Below are 20,745 nucleotides of genomic sequence, written 5' to 3' on the forward strand. Positions count from 1 at the left end.
GTAGCATCTGCAGTTTTTGATTTTCCTTTTTGTCTCCTATCTATCTGAAAGCACTGAATATGCACAACTTCAGAGAATTAATAGAGTTTTGTTCTAATAGGAATTCTGCCATGGGTGAAGCTTGTGGATAACTTCGATGCAGAATATGAATACATCACAAATGAAGGAACAATATTCACGTTCAAAACAAATCTCAATGCTCCGTGTTATTGCTTAATCAATATTGACTTCAGTGATCCTGATCCTTCGAAATGGAAAACCTTGGTTCCAGAGCATGAGAAAGATGTACTTGGTAAGTGTAATTTTTTTTGTTTTGCCTTTACATACACATTTTCGTGGATGGGGTTTTTAAGAATGTGCAACAAAAAATGCATGTAATATCTAGAAGGCATCAGTGCACATTGGTAAACTTTGTCATGTTCTGCTTTCACTGCTTTTGATGGTGTTTTTGAAACCGCTTGACAGCAGCACGTTTGTCATATTTCCTCTCTTTCTGTGAATTTACTTTTCATCTTTTTTTAAAACCAAGGACCATCTTCGGTGTACAGAAAGCAGGTGTCAATAAATTATGGAACAGTTAGCCTGAACACTTTTTATGGTCACATAATCAACTAGGTCATCCTTAAAAAATTGGTTAACAATTAGAAATTTCTATATGAGAGAGAGAAGCATCCACAAACAGCTTACCTTCATGCTTTCACTTGGTAGACACTGCAAAGAAATTGAAAGAATTTATTAGAATTGCAAAGAGGGCATGCTTGATTAAGAGGTTTTTTTTATCGGTCCTACTTTTAAGAAGACTTGGGGCAAGGAATTTCAGAGTGAGACACTGATGTTAGAGCAGTGGGAAATTTGGAATTACATCTGTAGCTGGAACACAAGGCAAATGTTAAAAATGAGTTATGATCTAAATAGCAACTCAAGCTTGACGGGCTAATAATTGATTACTATTCATATACACATCACGAACAGTTTTTTTCTGAGGAGTGAATTGAGGTCATGAAGAAATTTAAAGATGATCTGTCAGGTAACAATAACTCGTGGACTTTGCTATTCAAGGTTTGATTCCTTTTAAATGTGCAGTGTGATGGAATGCTGATTGACCCTGGAACGATTGGAAGTCTTTAGTCATTTTAACACATTGTTGCTCCTATAGTTGGTGATAAATTATGGACTGATTTTAAAAACTCTAACTAGAATCATGAAGAACTTATGATTTAGAAGATGGCTCTTGAGCCTAGCATATTGAATATAATCAAATTCAAAGCAGGCCTAATAAAAACATAGAAAGCCTACAGCACAATAAAGGCCCTTCGCTCCTCAATGCTGTGCCAAACATGCCGAACATAATCTTGCCTTCTAGCATAATACTTGCAGTACTGCAGATCAGAGCTCTTCAAGTGCACATACAGGTATTGTTTAAATGTGTTGATAGTCTCTGCCTTTACCTCTTTCCCAAGAAAATGAATTCCAGCCGTTAACCAACTAGGTGGGTTTCCAACTCCCTCCAATATATAAAGAATCAGATTTATATCACCGACATGTCATGAAATTTGTTGTTATGCAGCAGCAGGACATTGCAATACATAATAAAAACTCTAAATTACAGTATATTTTTATTTTTCTCACCCCTTATGGGTGGTGTGTAAGTTTATTTTTTCCCTCAATTTCAGGTCTTCTGCTAGAGGCCTGAGAGCTTGAGTTGTTTGGTGCAGTATCCTTGCTGTTTGTGGTAGTGTGCTCTCGACCTAAATCTCAGATGTTGTTCCTGGGATTTGTTGGAGCCGCTCTCCCAGTCCAGGTGTCACAGCTCCAAGTGCTCCTATCAACACCAGGATTACTCTGGCTTTAACCTTCCACATCGTTTGTTTCTGCTCTTTAGAGCCCCGATATTTCTCCAGTTTCTCATAGTCTTTCTTCTGATCTTACTGTCATTTGGGATTGCCACATCTATTACTATTGCTTTCTCCTATTCCTTGTACAGTATTGCTATGTCTGGTTGGTTGGCCAGTACCTGCTTTTCAGTCTGTATTTAGAAGTCTTGCAGGATCTTAGCTCTCATTCTCCATTACCTTCTCAAGTGTTTCCCATTTGGACGTGGGTGTATTCAATCCATACTCAGCACTGATATTCTTGTACACAACTGCTGCAACTTGGTTGTGCTGTTCGGTATATGCTGACCCTGCCTGCATCTTGCATCCTGCTACTATGTGCAGAATGGTTTCAGTGTATTCCTTGCACAGTCTACATCTTGGATCTTGTATGGTGTGCTAGACCCCTGTTTCTATTGCCCATATGTTCAGCGCCCGTGGGACATCCCATGCAGTGACTTGTCCTGTCATGTCCTCTGGTTCCGTTTCAAAACATAGTGGGGGGAGAAAAAGTAACGAAGTAATGTTCATGAGTTCAATGTCCGTTCCTGAGTGTGTTATCTCTTTAGATGCTGAGAAAGCTTTTGATAGAGTAGAATGGCCTTATTTATTTAAGGTGCTTGAAATGTTTAATTTTACCTCGAAATTTATATCCTGGATTAAACTGTTATATCATTCTCCTGTGGCCTCGGTCCGTACTAACTCTTTAAGTTCACCTTTTTTCCCTCTTTTTCGAGGTACTCGACAAGGTTGTCCTCTTAGTCCTTTATTATTTGATATTGCATTAGAACCTCTTGCAATTGCCATTCGAGAATCTCCAAATATTACTGGGATAACTCGGGGCTTAAAGTCCCATAAAATATCACTCTATGCTGATGACTTACTTTTATATATTTCTAATTCCCAAAAATCCATCCCGGCTGTTTTAGAGCTATTAGCACAATTTCGTCTTTTTTCAGGTTATAAATTAAATCTTAGTAAGAGTGAACTTTTCCCGATTAATAAACAACTTCCCTTATATCATAACTTTCCATTTAAGTTGATTAATAATTATTTTTCATATCTTGGGATTAAAATTACTTGTAAACACAAAGATTTATTTAAGATTAACTTTCTACCCTTAATTGACCATATTATTCAACTTTCATCTAAATGGTTTCCTTTATATTTAACTTTGATTGGTCGTATTAATGCAGTTAAGATGATTTTTTTGCCAAAATTTTTATATATATTTCAGGCATTACCAATCTTTGTTCCAAAATCTTTTTTTGACAAAGTCGACTCTAAAATTTCTTCATTTATTTGGCAAAATAAAAACCCGAGACTGGGTAAAATACATTTACAGAAAGCTAAGAGAGATGGAGGCTTAGCATTACCTAACTTTAGATTTTATTATTGGGCAATTAATATTCGACATATGAAATTCTGGTTACTTGACCAGGATATACTATCCATTCCTAAATGGGTAGCATTGGAATTACAATCTGTTCAGGGTTATACACTTGGCTCTATTTTAGGTTCCTCTCTTCCTTTTGATTTGAAACGCCTTAAACAGGTGTCTAACCCGATAGTTAAATATACCTTACGTATTTGGTTTCAATTCAGAAAATTTTTTGATCTTAATCAATTTGGGTTAGCGATTCCTATTTTAGGTAACATATTTTTTCCTCCCTCTTTTACGGATCATGCTTTTCAAATTTGGAAGACTACGGGTATTTCACGGTTTTTGGATTTATTTTTAGATGGTTCCCTTATGTCTTTTGAACAATTATCTAATAAATATAACTTATCAAGAATACATTTTTTTAGATATCTACAAGTTAGAAATTTCCTAAGTACTATACTTTCTTCCTTTCCAATGCTTCCTCCTGCATACATTTTAGATACTATAGTTAACCTTAATCCATGTCAGAAAGGTGCATCGGCTATGATTTATAATATTATTATGAAACTTAGGAAAGCTCCATTTGATAAGATTAGGGTAGATTGGGAACAGGAATTGGGGTTTATCATTTCCGTGGATGACTGGGGGCAGATTTTACAATTAGTCAATACTTCCTCTATCTGTGCTAAACATTCCCTAATTCAATTTAAAGTTGTTCATAGAGCACATATGTCCAAAGATAAATTAGCGCGCTTTTATTCTCATATTAATCCTTTTTGTGATAGATGTCCGGGGCAGATAGCCTCTTTAACTCATATATTTTGGTCTTGCCCTACTCTGGAAACTTTTTGGAGAGACATTTTTAATATTATCTCCAAGGTATTGAATATAGATATCTCTCCTCACCCTATTACTGCTATCTTTGGACTACCTAAAATTTCCAGTAATCTTTCCCCTTCAGCCCGTAGAATGATTGCATTTCTTACTTTAATGGCGAAAAGATGTATCTTACAACATTGGAAAGAGCTGAATGCTCCATTTACCTTTTTTTGGTTTTCTCACACGATATTATGCTTGAATTTGGAAAAAATTAGAAGCAATTTTTATGACTCATTTAAATTTGAACAGACCTGGAGATCTTTTATTCAATATTTTCATTTAATGTAATATATACCCTTGTTTTTTTTACTGTTTTTAATGGAGGTCGGGATTGAGGACGTGATTTTAAGTTTTTTAACTCTGTTTGGTTTCAAGTTAGCCCATTGTTTTGCTTTGCTTTTAGTTAGTTGCATGGTGGGGTTTTTTTGGGGTTTTTTTTTCCTTTTCTCTATTGATATATATATAAAAATTAGTATACTATTATGTTACCTTGGTACGTTATGTTTAAATTACATTGTTTGTAGTATTTTTTTTGTATTAATATCTTCTGTAATTTTATTATATTCTAACAGTGTATTAGTGCCTATATGGCTTACCTTTTTGTATACTTATTCAATAAAAAGAAAGAGTTCAATGTCCATTCAGAAATCTGATGGCAGAGGGGAAGAAGCTGTTCCTGAATCATTGAGTGTGTGCCTTCAGGCTGTCCTTGCCTGCATCTTGCACCCTGCTGGATGGTTTCAGTGGATTCCTTGTACGTTCTGAATCTTGGATCTTGTTTGGTGTGATAGATCCCTGCTCAAGCCCTCAAGTCTCTGTACTCTTTCAATCTTACTGATATCTATCCTGTAGGTAGGTGACCAGAACTACACAGAATACTCCAAATTAGGTGTCACCAACAACTTGTACAACTTCAGAATAATATCTCAACTCCTGTACTCAGTACTTTTGATTTATGAAGGCCAATGTGCCAAAAGCTCTTCCTGACCCTATATATCTGTGATGCCACTTTCAAGGAATTATGGATCTGTACTCCCAGTTCCCTCTGTTCTGCCACATTCCTCAGTGCTCAGCCCTACCATTCACTCTAATTTCTACCCTGGTGTGTCCTCTCAAAGTGCAACATCTCACACTTCTCTGTATTAAATTACATCTGCTATTTTTCATCCCATTTTTTTCCAAGTGGTCCAGGTCCTGCTGCAGGCTTTGATAGCCTTCTTCGCAGTCCACTTTGCCCCCAGTCTTCTTGTCATGTGCAGATCTGCAGACCCAATTTACCACATTATCACCCACATTGTTGATATAAGTGGCAAACAACAACAGACCCAGCACCAATCCCTCTGACACACCACTCGTCACAGGCCTCCAGTCAGAGAGGCAACCATCTACTACCACTTTCTGGCTTCTTCCACAAAGGCAATGTCAAATGCAGTTTACTACCTCCTCCTGAATGCCAGCCAACTGAAGCTTCTTGAATAAATTCCCATGCAGGACCTGATCAACCTACTAACTGGTTTGTCTTTGGACTGTGGAAAGAAACTGGAAGACCTGAAGAAAACCCATGCATTCCACATGAAGAAGATAGACTCCTTACAGGGGGCGGTGGGACTGAACTCCAAACTCCAAAGCCCCGAGCTGTAATACAGTCATACTAACCATATACTACCATGGCGCCTCAGAACATCTTCCAATAACTTACCCGCTACTGACATCAGGCTCGCCAGCATATAATTTCCTGCTGATACTTAAAGGTTTACTTAAACAACGGAACAACATTAGTTGTCCTAAAATCCGCCAGCACCTCACCCGTAGCTAAAGACATTTTAAACACATCTGCTAGGATCTTCTCACAAGGACTGAAGGGACACCTTGTCAGACCCTAGGGATTTATCCAACCTAATTTGCCTCAATGCAGCAAGCACCACCTCTTCTAATCCACATGTGGTCTATGAACCCACTGCTGTTTTGCCTTAGTTCTATAGGCTCTGTGTCCACATCCTGAGTAAATACAGGTGCAAAAAAAATCCATTAAAAATCTCTCCCATATATCTTGGCACAATTTCGTTGATCTCTATGTTTGGGCCCAGTCTATTCTGTCGAGGTTACCTCAGAGACCATTTCCCGCTAACTACAAATTCTTTGGAAGGACATACACACCAAACTATATGATTGCCCTGTTTTTTTTTTGTTCCTTCATTCCTAAAGACACATTCTCTCTATTGTGATGTTTTTAATTAGTATTACTTCAAGATCATAAGACAAAGGAGCAGAATTGGGCCATTCCGCCCATCGAGTCTGCTCCGTCATTTCATCATGGCTGATCCATTTCCCTCTCAACCCCATTCTTTTGCCTTCACCCTACAACCTTTCACGCCCTGACTAATCAAGAGCTGATCAACCTCCCCCTTAAGTGCACGTAGTGACCTGGCTTCTATAGCTGCCTGTGGCAATGAATTCAGATTCACCACCCTCTGGCTAAAGAAATTCTTCCTCATCTCTGTTCTAAATGGGCATCCCTCTATTTTGAGACTGTGCCCTCTGGTCCTCAACTCTCCCACCTAAGGAAAGATTCTTTCCACATCCACTCTATGTAGTCCTTTCAACATTTGATAGGTTTCAATATGATCCCCCCTCATTCTTCTAAGTTCCGGCGAGTACAGACCCAAAGTTTTCAATCGTTTGACATAGAACATAGCATAGTACAGCACAGTACAGGCCCTTCGGCCCACAATGTTGTGCTGACCCTTAAACCCTGCCTGCCATATAACCCCCCACCTCAAATTCCCCCATATACCTATCTAGTTTGTTAACCCTTTAATCCAGAAATTATTCTCGTGAACCTCTTCTGAACCCTCTCCAGTGTCAGCACTTCCTTTCTTAAATAAGGGGCCCAAAACTGTTCATAATACTCTGTGAGGCCTCACCAGTGCCATATACAGCCTCAGAATTATATCCTTGCTTTTAAATTCTAGTCCTCTTAAAATGAATGTTAACATTCACCTTCCTCACCACCGATTCAACCTACGAATTAACCTTTAGGGAAACCTGCACGAGGATTCCTAAATCCCTTTGCACCTTGGATTTTTGAATGCTTTCCTCATGCTTTTATTCTTTCTACCAAAGTGCATGACCACACACTTCCCGACACTGTGTTCCATCTGTCACTATTTTGCCCATTCTCTTAATCTATCTAAGTCTTGCTGCAGCCTCTTTGCTCCTTAAAACTACCTGCCCCTCCACCTACCTTTGTATTGTCTGCAAACTTGCCCACAAAGCCATCAATTTCATCAAATAAATCAACGTGGTCCCAGCACAGACCCCTATGGAACACAGCTAGAAAAGGCTCCCTTTATTTCCACTCTTTGCCACCTGCCAAACAGCATTTGCTTTATCCATGCTAGTAGCTTTTTTATAATACCATGGACTCTTATCTTGCTAAGCAGTTTCATGTGTGGCAGCTTTTCCAAGGCCTTCTGAAAATCCAAGTACACAACATCTACCAATTCTCCTTTGTCTATCCTGCTTGCTATTTCTTCAAAGAATTCCAACAGATTTATCAAGCAAGATTTCCCTTAAGGCAGGGGTTACCACTGTTTGTTATGCCATGGACTCCTACCATTAACCGAGGGGTCCTTGCACCCCAGGCTGGGGACCCCTGCCTTAAGGAAGCCATAATGACTTTGGCCTACCTTATCATCTGCCTCCAAGTACATCCTTAACAATTGACTGCAACATCTTTCTAATCACTGAGGTCAGGCTAACTGGCTTATTATTTCCTATCTTCTGTGTCCTTTCCTTTTTGAAGAGTGGTGTGACGCTTGCATTTTTCCAGTCCTCCAGAACCATGCTAGAATCTATTAAGTCTTGAAAGGTTACTGCTAATACTGCCACAATCTCTTCAGCCACCTCTTTCAGAACTCTGGGATGATTACTATTCTCATTTTTTTATTCCACTTCCTCGATTTCATTCAAATCGCCAGTAACTAGGAATGGTAAGTTCTTAGTTTAGCCCCTCTTTTAGGCACACTTCTGTAAAGATGTTTAATATTTCCATGTGTCTGTATGTCTTCTCAGCTTATCAATCCCACTCACTAAACTTTTGAATTTCATTTATAACCATTAACCATGGCTGAGAAAGGCGAAAACAGTGGTGTACTTAGTATACAGTGCCAGACCCTTAGCAAACCAAGGTCATGACTGAATCTATGTAGATTTTGCAAGTTCTCTTTGTGACAGCCTGGGTTTCTTTCAGGTGTTCCATTTCTTCCCTCATTCCAAAGGCACGCAGGTTGGTTGGTTAATTAGCCACTGTAAATTATCCTTATTCTGTAGGGCACTGAAAGAATCTGATGGGATTTTTGATTAGGGGGTTAGTGTAAATGGGTGGGTTGATAAGGTGACATGAGCTTAGAGGGGCTGAAGAACCTATTTTCATGCTGTATCTCTGACTCTTGATTCCTTTTTGTCTCTTTTGTAATGTTTGTTCTCTTTACCTTTCATATTCTTGCTAATTTTCCATATTATTATTTTTTCTCCCTCTCATTGTATCACTGTTAATGGCTAAAGCTTCAGTAACTGTAACTTTTCAGTATTTGATTTGTCATTCAGCCTGGAAAGGTTATTCTCTGTAAATGAGCACACCAATGCCAGCGTGATTGCATGAGATGTTCTGAATGTCATTCTTGATTTGGTTTGTAGCATTCTTGTCTTTGAGTCAGATGACCCAAGTGCCATTCTATCAGCTTGACACATCCAGACTGGCATTTTCATGCTGTACCAAAGAACGTAGCATTGCTATTGTTGTCTATCAGGTAAAATGTTAAACCGAGGCTCCATTTGCCCTCTGGTGAATATAAAAGAACTCCCAGAACTATTTGAAAAATAGAAACAGTTCTCCCTAGACTGTCATTATCTGAGAAAACGAGTTTTCTGGCCATAAGCACACTCCTAGTGTACAGTCTCCATGCACATGTGAGCTGCTGCATTTATATTAAAACAATCAGAAATCTTCAGAAGTATTTGAGTGGTTTAAGACCTATGTTTATAGAAGTTACTATATAAATTGTTTTCTTTCCTGAACTGCACCAATACAATTGTTTGCCTTACTGATTCAGTGACCTTTTAGTCAGGCAAGTCTGCCATTCGATGTTTAGAGAGTAGGTGAGATGCAGATGCTTGCATTATACATTGGGGTGCTCTCTGATGAGGTAACCGTAACCTTTGGCCCAGAGCAGAAGTTGTCAGCTGGTGCCCAACCTTTATGGTGTTTCAGCCCTTAACCACTACACTCTCCAGTTGGTGGGTCAGCAGTGGTGGCCAAGTCACTGCCCATCTGCTCCTGACTTCCAGCTCAACTCCTCTCACCTGCTCCATATCCAGCAGGAGGCTCCTTTTGCTTCCTCCCCCATCCTGCGAGCTGCTTGGTTCTTGCTCTTTTCATCAAGGCCCAGCTCAGACTCAACCTCCATGCTGACCTCTACAGCTGATCTCTAAGGGGACTAGCCACATCTGCCATCCTTTGTCCCTGCACTCCAGGGCTAAGGACTGGTACTTCAGGGTCTTTCTCTCAAGCCTTCTCGCATCCTTCCTCCCATGCTACTGTGAGCTCCACCAGGATGATTTCCCTGTCTTTGGTAAACCACAGTACAATGTCTGGTCGAAGTGTGGTTTGCACCATTCCAGGAACTGCAACTTCCTCCCACATCAACCCTCATTTTCCATGATTTGGCTGTTTGCAGCAGATTGGATTTAGGCCTCTTTGATAGGACTGGCGTGGCCCTCTCCTTGTTGAAAGTGATTGCCCTGTTTGCCCCTCTGCCAGCTGGTCCCTTTTTACACCTGTCCCGCTCCACTGTTTCATCAAGGGACAGCCGGACCTTGTTGTGTCGGCACCTATACCATCCTTGTGAAAAAGCTGTTTCGCATCCTCACTGTACGTGCACCAGTGAACCCTATTAACCACAATGCTTGCAGTTGCGGTCCTCTTTCAGCCCCCATGTGTGCAGCTGCGATGGTGTCATACACGGACCGATCGAGGAAAGAAGTGTGGAAGGGCGCCAGCCTCCACAGCTCTGCCCAAGTGATCTTATGCTTGGGAAGATCCCATTTTGTCCAGGTGCCCTGTGCCCCCAACTCCACTGCCATCGATACCCGCCTTTCATCCTCGTGGTTCCGCACCTCTGCCTGGGCCATGTCACACCTATCCCTTGCACTTGTACTCCCCCTTTATTGGAAGTGTGCAGAACCAAGGCCTTGCCATCCCGGGCGTGGGTTGCTGATGATGTCTCTCAATTGCAGGGAGTTCACTGCCTGGTCTATGGCCAAGTTGGTGGCCCACTTTCGGCCCAAAAGGTTTTTGAATCTCTGACCCAGGATACTTGAAACTTTGCATGTCAAGTATAAGGTATAATAAGCCTGTAAGTTATGTTTTCTTCAATATTTGTTGATAACCAGAGCTATAGAGTTTTACAACACACAAACAGGCCCTTCAGCTCATCACATCCCTGCTGACCTTTCTATCCATCTGCATTAATCCTATTTGCATGCATTTTATGCCTTGCCTATTGAAGTATTCGTCTAAATATCTCTTGAATGTAGTGATTGAATCTGACTCCTCCAACGCTTGCTACTTTTAGGGAACCATTAGCTTTTCATTGAGGAGCATTACAACATGGATGCAGGTCATTCGGCCTATGAGTCCCTGACAACCATAGTGCCCACCCATCATCCCAATTTCCTGTATTTGGCCCATGTCCCTTTAAGCCCTGCACCTGCGTATGTTTATCTAGTGGTTCCCAAAAAACTATTTTGTACCTGCTTTGAACACTTCTAGCAATTTGTACCATATACTCACCACCCTCTGTGTGGAAAAAGTTGACCTTCAAGTTCCTTTTAAATTTCTATCCTCTCACCTTAAATCAATGCCCCAAGTTTTGGGCTCCCCTACCAGGGAGAAAAAGACTGCTGCCATCCATCTTATCTTTCCCCTCTAACCTTAGTCTTGTACACTATGGTTGCCCTCAATCTCCTACACATTAAAGAATGATGACCTAGCCTGGCCAGTTCCTTCCCCTACTTCAGGCACTCTAATCATGGCAATATCCTCTTAAAACGTTTCAGCATTCTTTCCAGTTTAACCGTACAACCGCAACACAATGTCCCAATTGCTATACTTAATGCCCTGACTGATGATGACCGGCATGCTGAACACCTTTTTCACTCCCCTGTTTATGTGAAACACCCCTTTTAGTGAACTATACACTTGTACTTCTAAGTCCTTCTGTTCCATTACACGCTAGTGCCCTACCATTTGTAATACAAGTTTGACTCGATGCTTGGCTGTACTGAAACCCATTTGGCTCTCCTTGGCCCACTTCCTTAACTGATCAAGATCCCCCTGTAATCTATCATATCAACACTCTTATCCAATAACAGTTATCAAGGGTCCCAACGTACGCCCTTGAGTCACACCACTTGTCACTAGCCTCTATTCTGACAAACGGCCTGCAACCTAAATGCTGTGCCTTCCTACCTCCAAGCCAATTTTGAATCCAACTTAACTAGTTCTCCCTGGATTCCATGAAACCTAACCTTCCAAACCAGCCCAACATGTGGAACCTAGTTGAAGGCCTTGCTAAAGCTTAAAGAGAAAATATCCAGTGCCCTATTCTTATGTTCCTTTTTAGTTACGTCTTCGAAAAATTTTAAAATGTTCATCAAGTGTAACTTCCCACACACAAAACCACACTGACTCCTAACCTGACTCTGTCCATCCAAATGCTTATCTATCCTGTCCTTCAAAATTTCCTCCAGTTACTTCCCCAATACTGATGGCAGGCTTACTGGCCTCAGTCATTAGGAACTTCATCAGTAGCAGATGATGGTACTCAGAAGGATTGTAGCCCCAATAGTAAGACCAAAGACTTGATTATGGACTTTAGGAAGGGGAAATCGAGGGAACACACACCAGTCTTCATCGAGGGGTTAGCAGTGGAAAAGGTGACTAGTTTCAAGTTCCTAGGTGTCAGCATCTCTGAAGATCTATCCTAGGCCCACTATATTGATGCAATTACAAAGAAGGCATGACAGCGGCTATATTTCATTAGGAATTTGAGGAGACTGGGTATGTTACCAGAGACTCTAGCAAATTTCTATAGATGTACTGTGGAGAGCATTCTAACCAGTTGCACCATCTGGTATAGAGGGACCACTGCAAAGGATCACAAAAACTTGTAGAGTGTTGCAATCTCAGCCAGCTTCATCATGAGCACTAACCACCCCAGCATTAAGAACATCTTCAAAAAGGCAATGCCTCAAAAAAGGTGGTATCAGTTACCCCCATCACCCAGGATGTGCTGTCTTCTTATTACTACCATCAGACGGAGGCACAGCAGCCTGAAGACAAACACTCAGTGTTTTAGGAACAGCTTCTTCCCCTCTGCCATCAGATTCCTAAGCAGGCAATTTACCAGCCCATGAAATATTTTTACTCTTTTGTACAAAATTTTTTCTTCTTTATATATATATTTGTTATTGTAATTTATAGTAATTTTATGTATTGCATTCTAACGCTGCAGCAAAACAAATTTCATGACATATGTCAGAGATAGTAAATTTAATTCTGATAGGAAAGTTGTGGAGACTGGAAAGGATCCAGAACAACATTAGTACGATGCTGGCTGAATTGGAGCGTATAAGCTATAAAGACAGGTGGACAAAAATGGGTTTCTCTCCTTAGTGCGTTGAAGGCTGAGTGGAGACCTGAAATAATTTTAAAAATCTCTTATAGCCATAGACAGTCAGAATCTGTTCCCCAGGGTAGAAATGTCCAACACTAGAGGACATGCTTTTAAGGTAGGATTGGAGAAGCTTAAAGGTGACGTGAAGGGTAAGTTTTCTCTACATAAGGTGTGGAAAGTTGTTTGGAATGAGTTACCAGAGGTAATAGTGGAATCAGGCAATTTGATAGAGTTTATAGGACTTAGATAGATTTATTAATATGAGAGGACTCGAATGATAAACAGAGGGCATTTAGTATAAATCAGCATCAAGCAATAAGATGGCGGTGTGCTTGGTTGCAGCAGCCACTCTGGGTCCATCAGAGATCTATTTCTTCTTTACATCTTTTTTACAATAGCAAGTCACTGCTAGATACAAAAAACATCAAGTACTGCAGGTCTATCCCATCAGTCAGTTTCTGAATAGTGATGGAGCTGGACTTGCTGCATCCCATTGTGTTGTATTCTGGACCTGTTGCATACCATTGTATAGAGACGGTGCAAGTGACTGTCTTGGAGATTTTTATTGTGTTCACAAGACCCTGTTGGACATTGGCAACATAGAATACTGCAAGTCTGGTTCACTGGAAAGGCTGACGGTAGGGGAGCTACGTTGCCTCAGTTGTGGTGAGGACTGGGCCTTCACCATGGGGTTGCCTGTTGCAGATCCCCGGGGAGAAGATGCCGTAGTCAGTGTAGGCAAGAACAGTGGCTGCTGTGGGCATGCTGGAATCTATGCTGGTTTGAGGGCTGGCCCCACATGACGATGCTGCCTCAGTGTTCGGTCGTAGCCGCCCTTCAGTGGAAGAGCAAGCTGGACCAGGACACCTTACCATCAGTCTACAGTCACATCACTCTGGGACTTGGGCTATATTTTTTTCTTTGTGCTGTGTGTTGTTGATAATGTGCTTTGCACCTTGGCCCCAGAGGAATGCTGTTTCATTTCGCTATATTCACGTATGGTTGAATGATAACTAAGCTTGAAGATCGATACAACATGGTGGGCCATTTGACCTGTCCAGGGATGTGCTGGTCTCTGTTCTGTGATGAAGCAACTATCTCCCCAAGGGCCTCTCATAAAGTCTGAGGATGCACTAGGTCAGGCCTAGGGATTTATCTACCTTAGTGCGCTGTAAGGCTGCAAATACATTCTCCCGAGTAATATGAGTGTTCAGGATGTATATTTTATACATTTCTCTGACATTAAATTGGACCTTTCCCTTATTGCTGAGTTACTCGGATAGTTTGATCATCTTCCAAGAGAAGCTCGTACTGTGAGACAGCTTGGTTTGACCTGATGCTCATTATCACCATTATGGACCGTGTCTTATGACATGAGCAATCATGGACTTTGACCATGATTGCTTGTGGCAAACTTTTCTTTTTTTTTTATTGAAGTTCATCAACAAACAAGCATATCCATAAGATGTATTTCAGATACTCTACATATATATCATATAGTCATATTTGTCACAAATCTCCACATAATATTTATCTGAGGTATACATTTATAGAAAGGAGAGGAAAGAAAGAACAAACAAAAGAAGAAAACTATGTACAAAGTAAGGAGTGATCTTTTTTTTACAACGTATTCATTGACTTGTGAGAATAAAGTCAGGCCTATGACTTTTCTAGTGGTTCTATAGTGGTTTGCTATTGCCGCCTTCTGACAGTGTCTTTGCAAGACGGGTGACCTCAGCCATTATCAATACTGTTCATAGATTGTCTGTATGACGTCAGTGGTCACATAACCAGGAGTTGTGATATGCACCAGCTACTCGTATGACCATGCACCACCTGCTCCCATGGCTTCACGTGACCCTGATCAGATGGTGGGTGGCTAAGCAGGTGCTACACTTTGCCCAGGGGTGACCTGCAGGTTGGTGAAGCAAAGGAGCACCTGACATCTCCTTTGGCAGAGATGTGTCTCCACCCTGCCACCTACATGATACTGAAGCCTTGATTTTGCAAAATGAGTGTGGCTTTCAGCTGGGCATTAGACACAAGCTTAATTGTTAGGATTTTAGAGTTTTAGCATAAAATTCTAAAGCTAGGGATATATCCATAAACATCGATCATCCGAAGCATAAATCATATTTTAGATTGCCCCATATGATCAATATTTATACTGTAATGTTTTATTTTCTAATGTATTTGCTGTTTATCTATATTTTCAGAATGGGCCGGATGTGTCAAGACAAACTTTCTGGTTTTATGCTACCTTCATGATGTGAAGCATGTTCTGCAGCTCCATGATTTGGCTACAGGCACTCATTTGAAGACATTTCCTTTGGCTGTGGGCAGTATTGTAGGGTACAGTGGACAGAAGAAGGACTCTGAAATCTTCTATCAATTTACGAGTTTTTTGACTCCAAGTTAGTAAAGAAGAAAATTCATGCATGTGGTCAAGTAAAATTTTGCTGTTGTGATGAAAGGGGTATTTTATATATAATAGCCCTGTGCATTAGCTGATTTTGAAATTCTTTAGGCGGCAGATTCAAGATGCAACAAATCAAATCCAGCAAGTTTCCTTATTAACAGTGTCACTTCATGAAGCTTCGAAAAATTGTTATTGTATCTTAGATTATATTTGCTCCCCGTAAGAGTTGTTGAACTGTACTTTTCCTGAAAATAAGTTCTGCCCTGCATTAGAAATTTTCCAATTGAGTGATAAATGAGAAATTCATCCTTGGTAGACTGCAGTAAAGGTATGAAAGAATAATAGCTACAGGTTATATTTCCCTTCACACATCAGTTGTATCAAATCCATTTTCTATTTTAAGTATTTCTTTTTTACCTAATACTGAAAAGTGTCTAATATCGAGTAGCCACCAATCATGAGAGAAGAGTATGTGAAAAGAAATGTGGTGGGGGCTCCGGTTTTCTCCCACGTTCCAAAGACGTCCGGATCAGTAGGTGAATTGGTCACATGGGTGTAATTGGGTGGCCAGGCTTGTTAGGCCAGAAGGGTCTGTTTGCATGCTGTATCTCTGAATGAATGAATAAGTGAATTAGGTAGGTAGTGGGCACCAGAGATCTGCAGTTTACAGGGAAGCCTCTGATGATCTGGTAATTCCTGTAAATTGCTGGAAACATGCATAGAAAGCAAATTTTAGGTCCAATGGTGCTGTTACCAGCATGGCCTTCTCATTAAACCAAAATTTGTTGTGATAGTGATCATCGTAGTAAAGAAAATACTCGATCATGGAGATAGAGATATTGATGGATTTAAATTGAGGCTACCACCTTGTTTGCCTCCACCAAATCAAATTTTCATTTCCCAATATTTCAGATTATCTACGAACAAACAGGTTCATTTATTCAAAGGTCTACACAAGGTGACTAAGAGTAAAGTGTCTACATTACACAAGAAAGGTTGTCTTTAATAACCAAGTTCAAAAAAAATTATTAGATTTTAACTTTGTGAAGCTTAGCAGTTCACTGCACTAAGCAGAATTTCAGCTATGTCTGGCACATGCACTATTTTGAAATAACATCTTGCAAAATTACATTTCAGATTAAAATTTGATATATAAATGTAAGTGCCCAATCCAACAGTTGTTTACATATTGTGGTATGACAGACAGAGAAGAGGCATTCTCCTATCATTCACCCACATGTTTTTGGGATGTGAAAGGAAACTGAAATGCCAGAGGGAAATAACTCCTGTAGTCAGAGAGAGAACATACAAAGTAAACACTGACAGCGCCAAAGGTCAGGATCAAACTCAAGCTGGAAAGTAGCACCAGACCTGCAGCTCTACTGAACAACCCTTAAGAATTTTACAATTTAATATAGTTTAGTAATAGAACAATTGAACCATTTAGGAAAACACAAAATATTGGAGGAACTCAGTAAGTCAGGCAGCATCTATCGAGGGGAATAAAAATCAATGTTTTGGGCTGAGACTCTCCATCACGACTGGAACGGAAGGGGAAGAGCGCAGATTAAGGTGTTGGGGGGAGGAAAGGAGTACAAGCTGACAAGTGATGGGTGAGTCTAGGTGAGGGGGAAGATGGGTGGGGAGGGTGTTGTGATACTGTTAGAAGCTGGAAGGTGACAGAAGAGGTAAAGGGCTGAAGAAAGAGGTATCCAATAGAGGGTAGTGGAGTAAAGGGAAAGAAGTGGGAAATGGGTAACTGGAGGGAGGTGATGGGTATGAACAGTACGCAAGGCAAATTTTTTCACTATACCTCAGTATGTGTGACAATAATCATCTAATTAACACCAATCAATAGTCTGTAGCCAGCAGGATTCATTCCATGTGAAAATGTTCTTTGGCTGAAGCAAAGACTGATACCAGATGTATGCAAGAATGCAGTATGTGGCTAGCAAGCTGTTCATGTATAGTTATAACACTAGGTTCTACCCAATCAATCTAGTTAATGACTGAGCCATCTATCAGTTTACACTCAGTCATCAGAAAATGAGGGAAGGTGTCATTGACATTATTAATGGGTATTTGCCGACACATTGCTCGCTGCTGCTCAATTTGGGCTTTGCCATGCCACGTGGCTTCAGAGCTCATTGCAGCCTTTGTAAGTACAGACAAGGTGAATGCCGGAGATGAGTGATTGCCCTTGATATCAAAGTGCCATTGGATCAAAGGACATGAATACTAAAACCAATGAGCGTCCAGTGGAAATTTCTTCACTAGTTGATATAATACCTTACAATAGGGAAGATCTGAGTGTTGGAAGCTGTCACTTCTGCTCCAGAACAGGCCTACAGAAGTTTCTCAGTAAAGTGTATTCTAATCGCCAATTTTCAGCTCCTTTGTCAATGGTCTTTCTGTCGTGCTGTCAGAAGTAATGGTAAACACACGCCTCCATAATATTTAATTCCAATTACACATCCTGCCTGAATACAGCAAGACCTTGACAACAGTCAAACTTGTGAAGATAAGTGAAATGGAATTTCCTTGTCACATGAGTCCTGTGAGACAATTTGGCAATATGACCTTATTATTCAACAGAATTTCCATCACTGTATCTTCCACCTATCCACCATTAATCAAAAGTTTTACTAGACCAGCCGTGTACGTGTACACTCAGTGGCCACTTTATTAGGTGCACCTTTCTCGTACTGGGTAGGATCATGCTGCTGTAGCCTCCACTTCAAGTTTCTCAACATGTGCGTTCAGCAATGCTCTTCTGCACACCACCTTTGTAACATGGTTATTTAAGTTATTGTTGCCTTCCTATCAGCTTGAACCAGTCTGACCATTCTCCTCTGACCTCTCTCATTAAAAAGGCATTTTCACCCACAGAACTGGATGTTTTGTGGGGGTTTTTGCACCATTCTCTGTAAACTAGAGACTTGTGCATGAAAATCCAAAGAGATCAGTAGTTTCTGAGATACTCAAATCACCCCATTATTTCACAAAGTCACATAGATCACATTTTTTCCCCATTCTGATATTTGATCTAAACAATAACTGTGAACCCCTTGACCACATCATCATACTTTTATATATTGAGTTGCTGCCACATGAATGAGTGATTAGATACAGTGGATTCTGGTTAATCGGGCAGCCACTTACTTGGAACAACTCTTAAAGAACAGTTTCTAATCGACATCAGTTGTGTGTGTTTATAGTCAAAAAGCAGTGATTTTTGACACATAGTTGGTGAGAAATAGGCATTAAGACAAATCAGAACTGTTTTGGTCACTGGTTTCAAGTACTCAGGTTTGGAGATGTGAGTGAAAATGAAGTGATTTTATTACTTCAAGTTAGGAACTACAAACAAATTGAAGATATTGACAATCATTTTAAATATTACAACGAAAATGAAGATTTGGTGGATGCAGTTGTTGAAAGCTTTGTATGAAGGCAGTCCATTATCTGCATTGGGTGTGTCTGCTGATTTTGTTCATTTACAGTCAATCAAAAGAACCTGGCACTGTACACTGAATGAATTCCACCATAGATAACGAAGAGGAACCAATACACAATTTTATAGTACTGTAGTAGTATTGGTAATGTTCTGTATTTCATTTAAATACATAATTTGTTACTCAGTTTGTTAACTATTTTCATGAAACTTCGACTAATTAGGACAGTCACTTAATTGGACTGAAATGTCCTGGTCCCAAAGTATCCCAATTAACTGGAATCCACTATATTTGCATGTACAAGTAGGCATACCTAATAAAGTGGCCATTGAGTGTATATAGTATGGCTGCAAGTGCAAGTCAGACCGTGAGAGGAGCAGCTCCATCATTTGATCATGGCTCATTCATTTCTCTCTCAACCCCATTCTCCTGCCTTCTCCCTGTAACCTCTTATGCCCTGACTTGTCATGAACCTCATCAACCTCTGCTTAAATATACCTAATGAACTGGCCTCCATGGCCACCTGTGGCAATGAACTCCACAGATTCATTACCCTCTGGCTAAAGAAATTCCTCCTCATCTCTGTTCTAAATGGACATCCCTCCTGTTCTGAGGCTGTGCCCTCTGGTCCTAGACTCCCCCACTATAGGAAACATCATCTCCACATCCACTTTATCTAGGCCTTTCAACATTTGATAGGCTTTAATGAGATCCCCTCTCACACTTCCAAATTCCAGCAAGTACAGGCCCAGAGCCATCAAGCACTCCTCAAATGATGTCTTTAATTCCCAGAATCATATTTGTGAACCTTTAAACCCTCTCCAATGTCAGCACATCCTTTCTTAGATAACTGCTCACAATACTCCAAGTGAGGCCTCACCAATACCTTATAAAGCCTCAGCATTACATCCTTGTTTTAATATGCTAGTCCTCTCAAAATGAATGCTATTATTGCATTTTTGCTTTCTTCACCGATTCAACCTGCAAATTAACCTTTAGGGAATCCTGCACAAGGATTCCCAAATCCTTTTGCACTTAAGGTTTTTGAAATTTTTCCCATTTAGAAAATGGTCTGTTCTTATTCTTTCTACCAAAGTGCATGACCATACACTTCCTGACAGTGTATTCCATCTGCCGCTTCTCCTAATCTGTCTAGGTCCTTCTGCAGCCTCTCTGCTTCCTCAACACTACCTGCCTATCCACCTATCTTTGTAAATTCTGCAAATTTGGCCACAAAACCATCAATTCCGCAATCCAAATTATTGAAATACAACTTAAAAAGAAGCAGTCCCAATGCTGACTCCTGCAGAACACCACTAGTCACCGTCAGCCAATCAGAAAAGGCTCCCCTTATTCCAGCTCTTTGCCTCTTGCCTATCAGTCAATGTGCTACCCATGCTGGTATCTTTCCTTTAGTACCTTGGCCTCTTGCGCTAAGCAGCTTCAGGTGTGATACCTTGTCAAAGGCCTTCTGAAAATCCAAATACACAACATCCATTGTTCCCCTTTCTCTATCCTGCCTGTTATTTCCTCAGAGTTTCAACAGATTTGTCAGGCAAGATTTTCCATGAAGGAAACCATGCTGGCGTTGGCCTATCTTATCATGTGCCTCCAAGTATCCCGAAACCTCATCCTTAACAATCGACTCCAACATCTTCCCAACCACTAGGGTCAGACTAACTGGCCTATAATTTTCTTTCTTCTGCCTCCCTCTCTTCTTGAAGAGTGGAGTGACATTTGCAATGTTCCATTCCTCCAGAACCATGCCAGAATGTATTGATTCTTGAAAGATTATTACTAATGCCTCCACAATCTCTTCAACTACCTCTTTCAGAACCCTGTGGTGCAGTCCATCTGGTCCACGTGACTTATCTATCTTCAGAGCTTTCAGCTTTCCAAATACCTCTTAACTGCACTCTGCACTCACTTCTGCCCCCTGACACTCTCGAACTTCTGGCATATTGCTTGTGTTTTCCACAGGGAAGACTAATGCAAAATA

At 40.6% G+C, this 20,745-nt stretch overlaps 1 protein-coding gene across 1 annotated transcript in view; it reads left to right on the forward strand.

The window, feature by feature from the left end:
* Window positions 1-20,745, forward strand: part of LOC134342547 (prolyl endopeptidase-like) — a 182,915-nt gene that overhangs the window by 66,203 nt on the left and 95,967 nt on the right. Inside the window, exons 8-9 of the mRNA XM_063040827.1 lie at window positions 101-292; window positions 15,089-15,286. Of these exons, the coding sequence (XP_062896897.1) occupies window positions 101-292; window positions 15,089-15,286 (390 nt within the window). The remainder of the gene's footprint in view (window positions 1-100; window positions 293-15,088; window positions 15,287-20,745) is intronic.

This window comes from Mobula hypostoma, chromosome 2 (genome assembly GCF_963921235.1).
Source record: "Mobula hypostoma chromosome 2, sMobHyp1.1, whole genome shotgun sequence".
Taxonomy (NCBI): Eukaryota; Metazoa; Chordata; class Chondrichthyes; order Myliobatiformes; family Myliobatidae; genus Mobula; species Mobula hypostoma.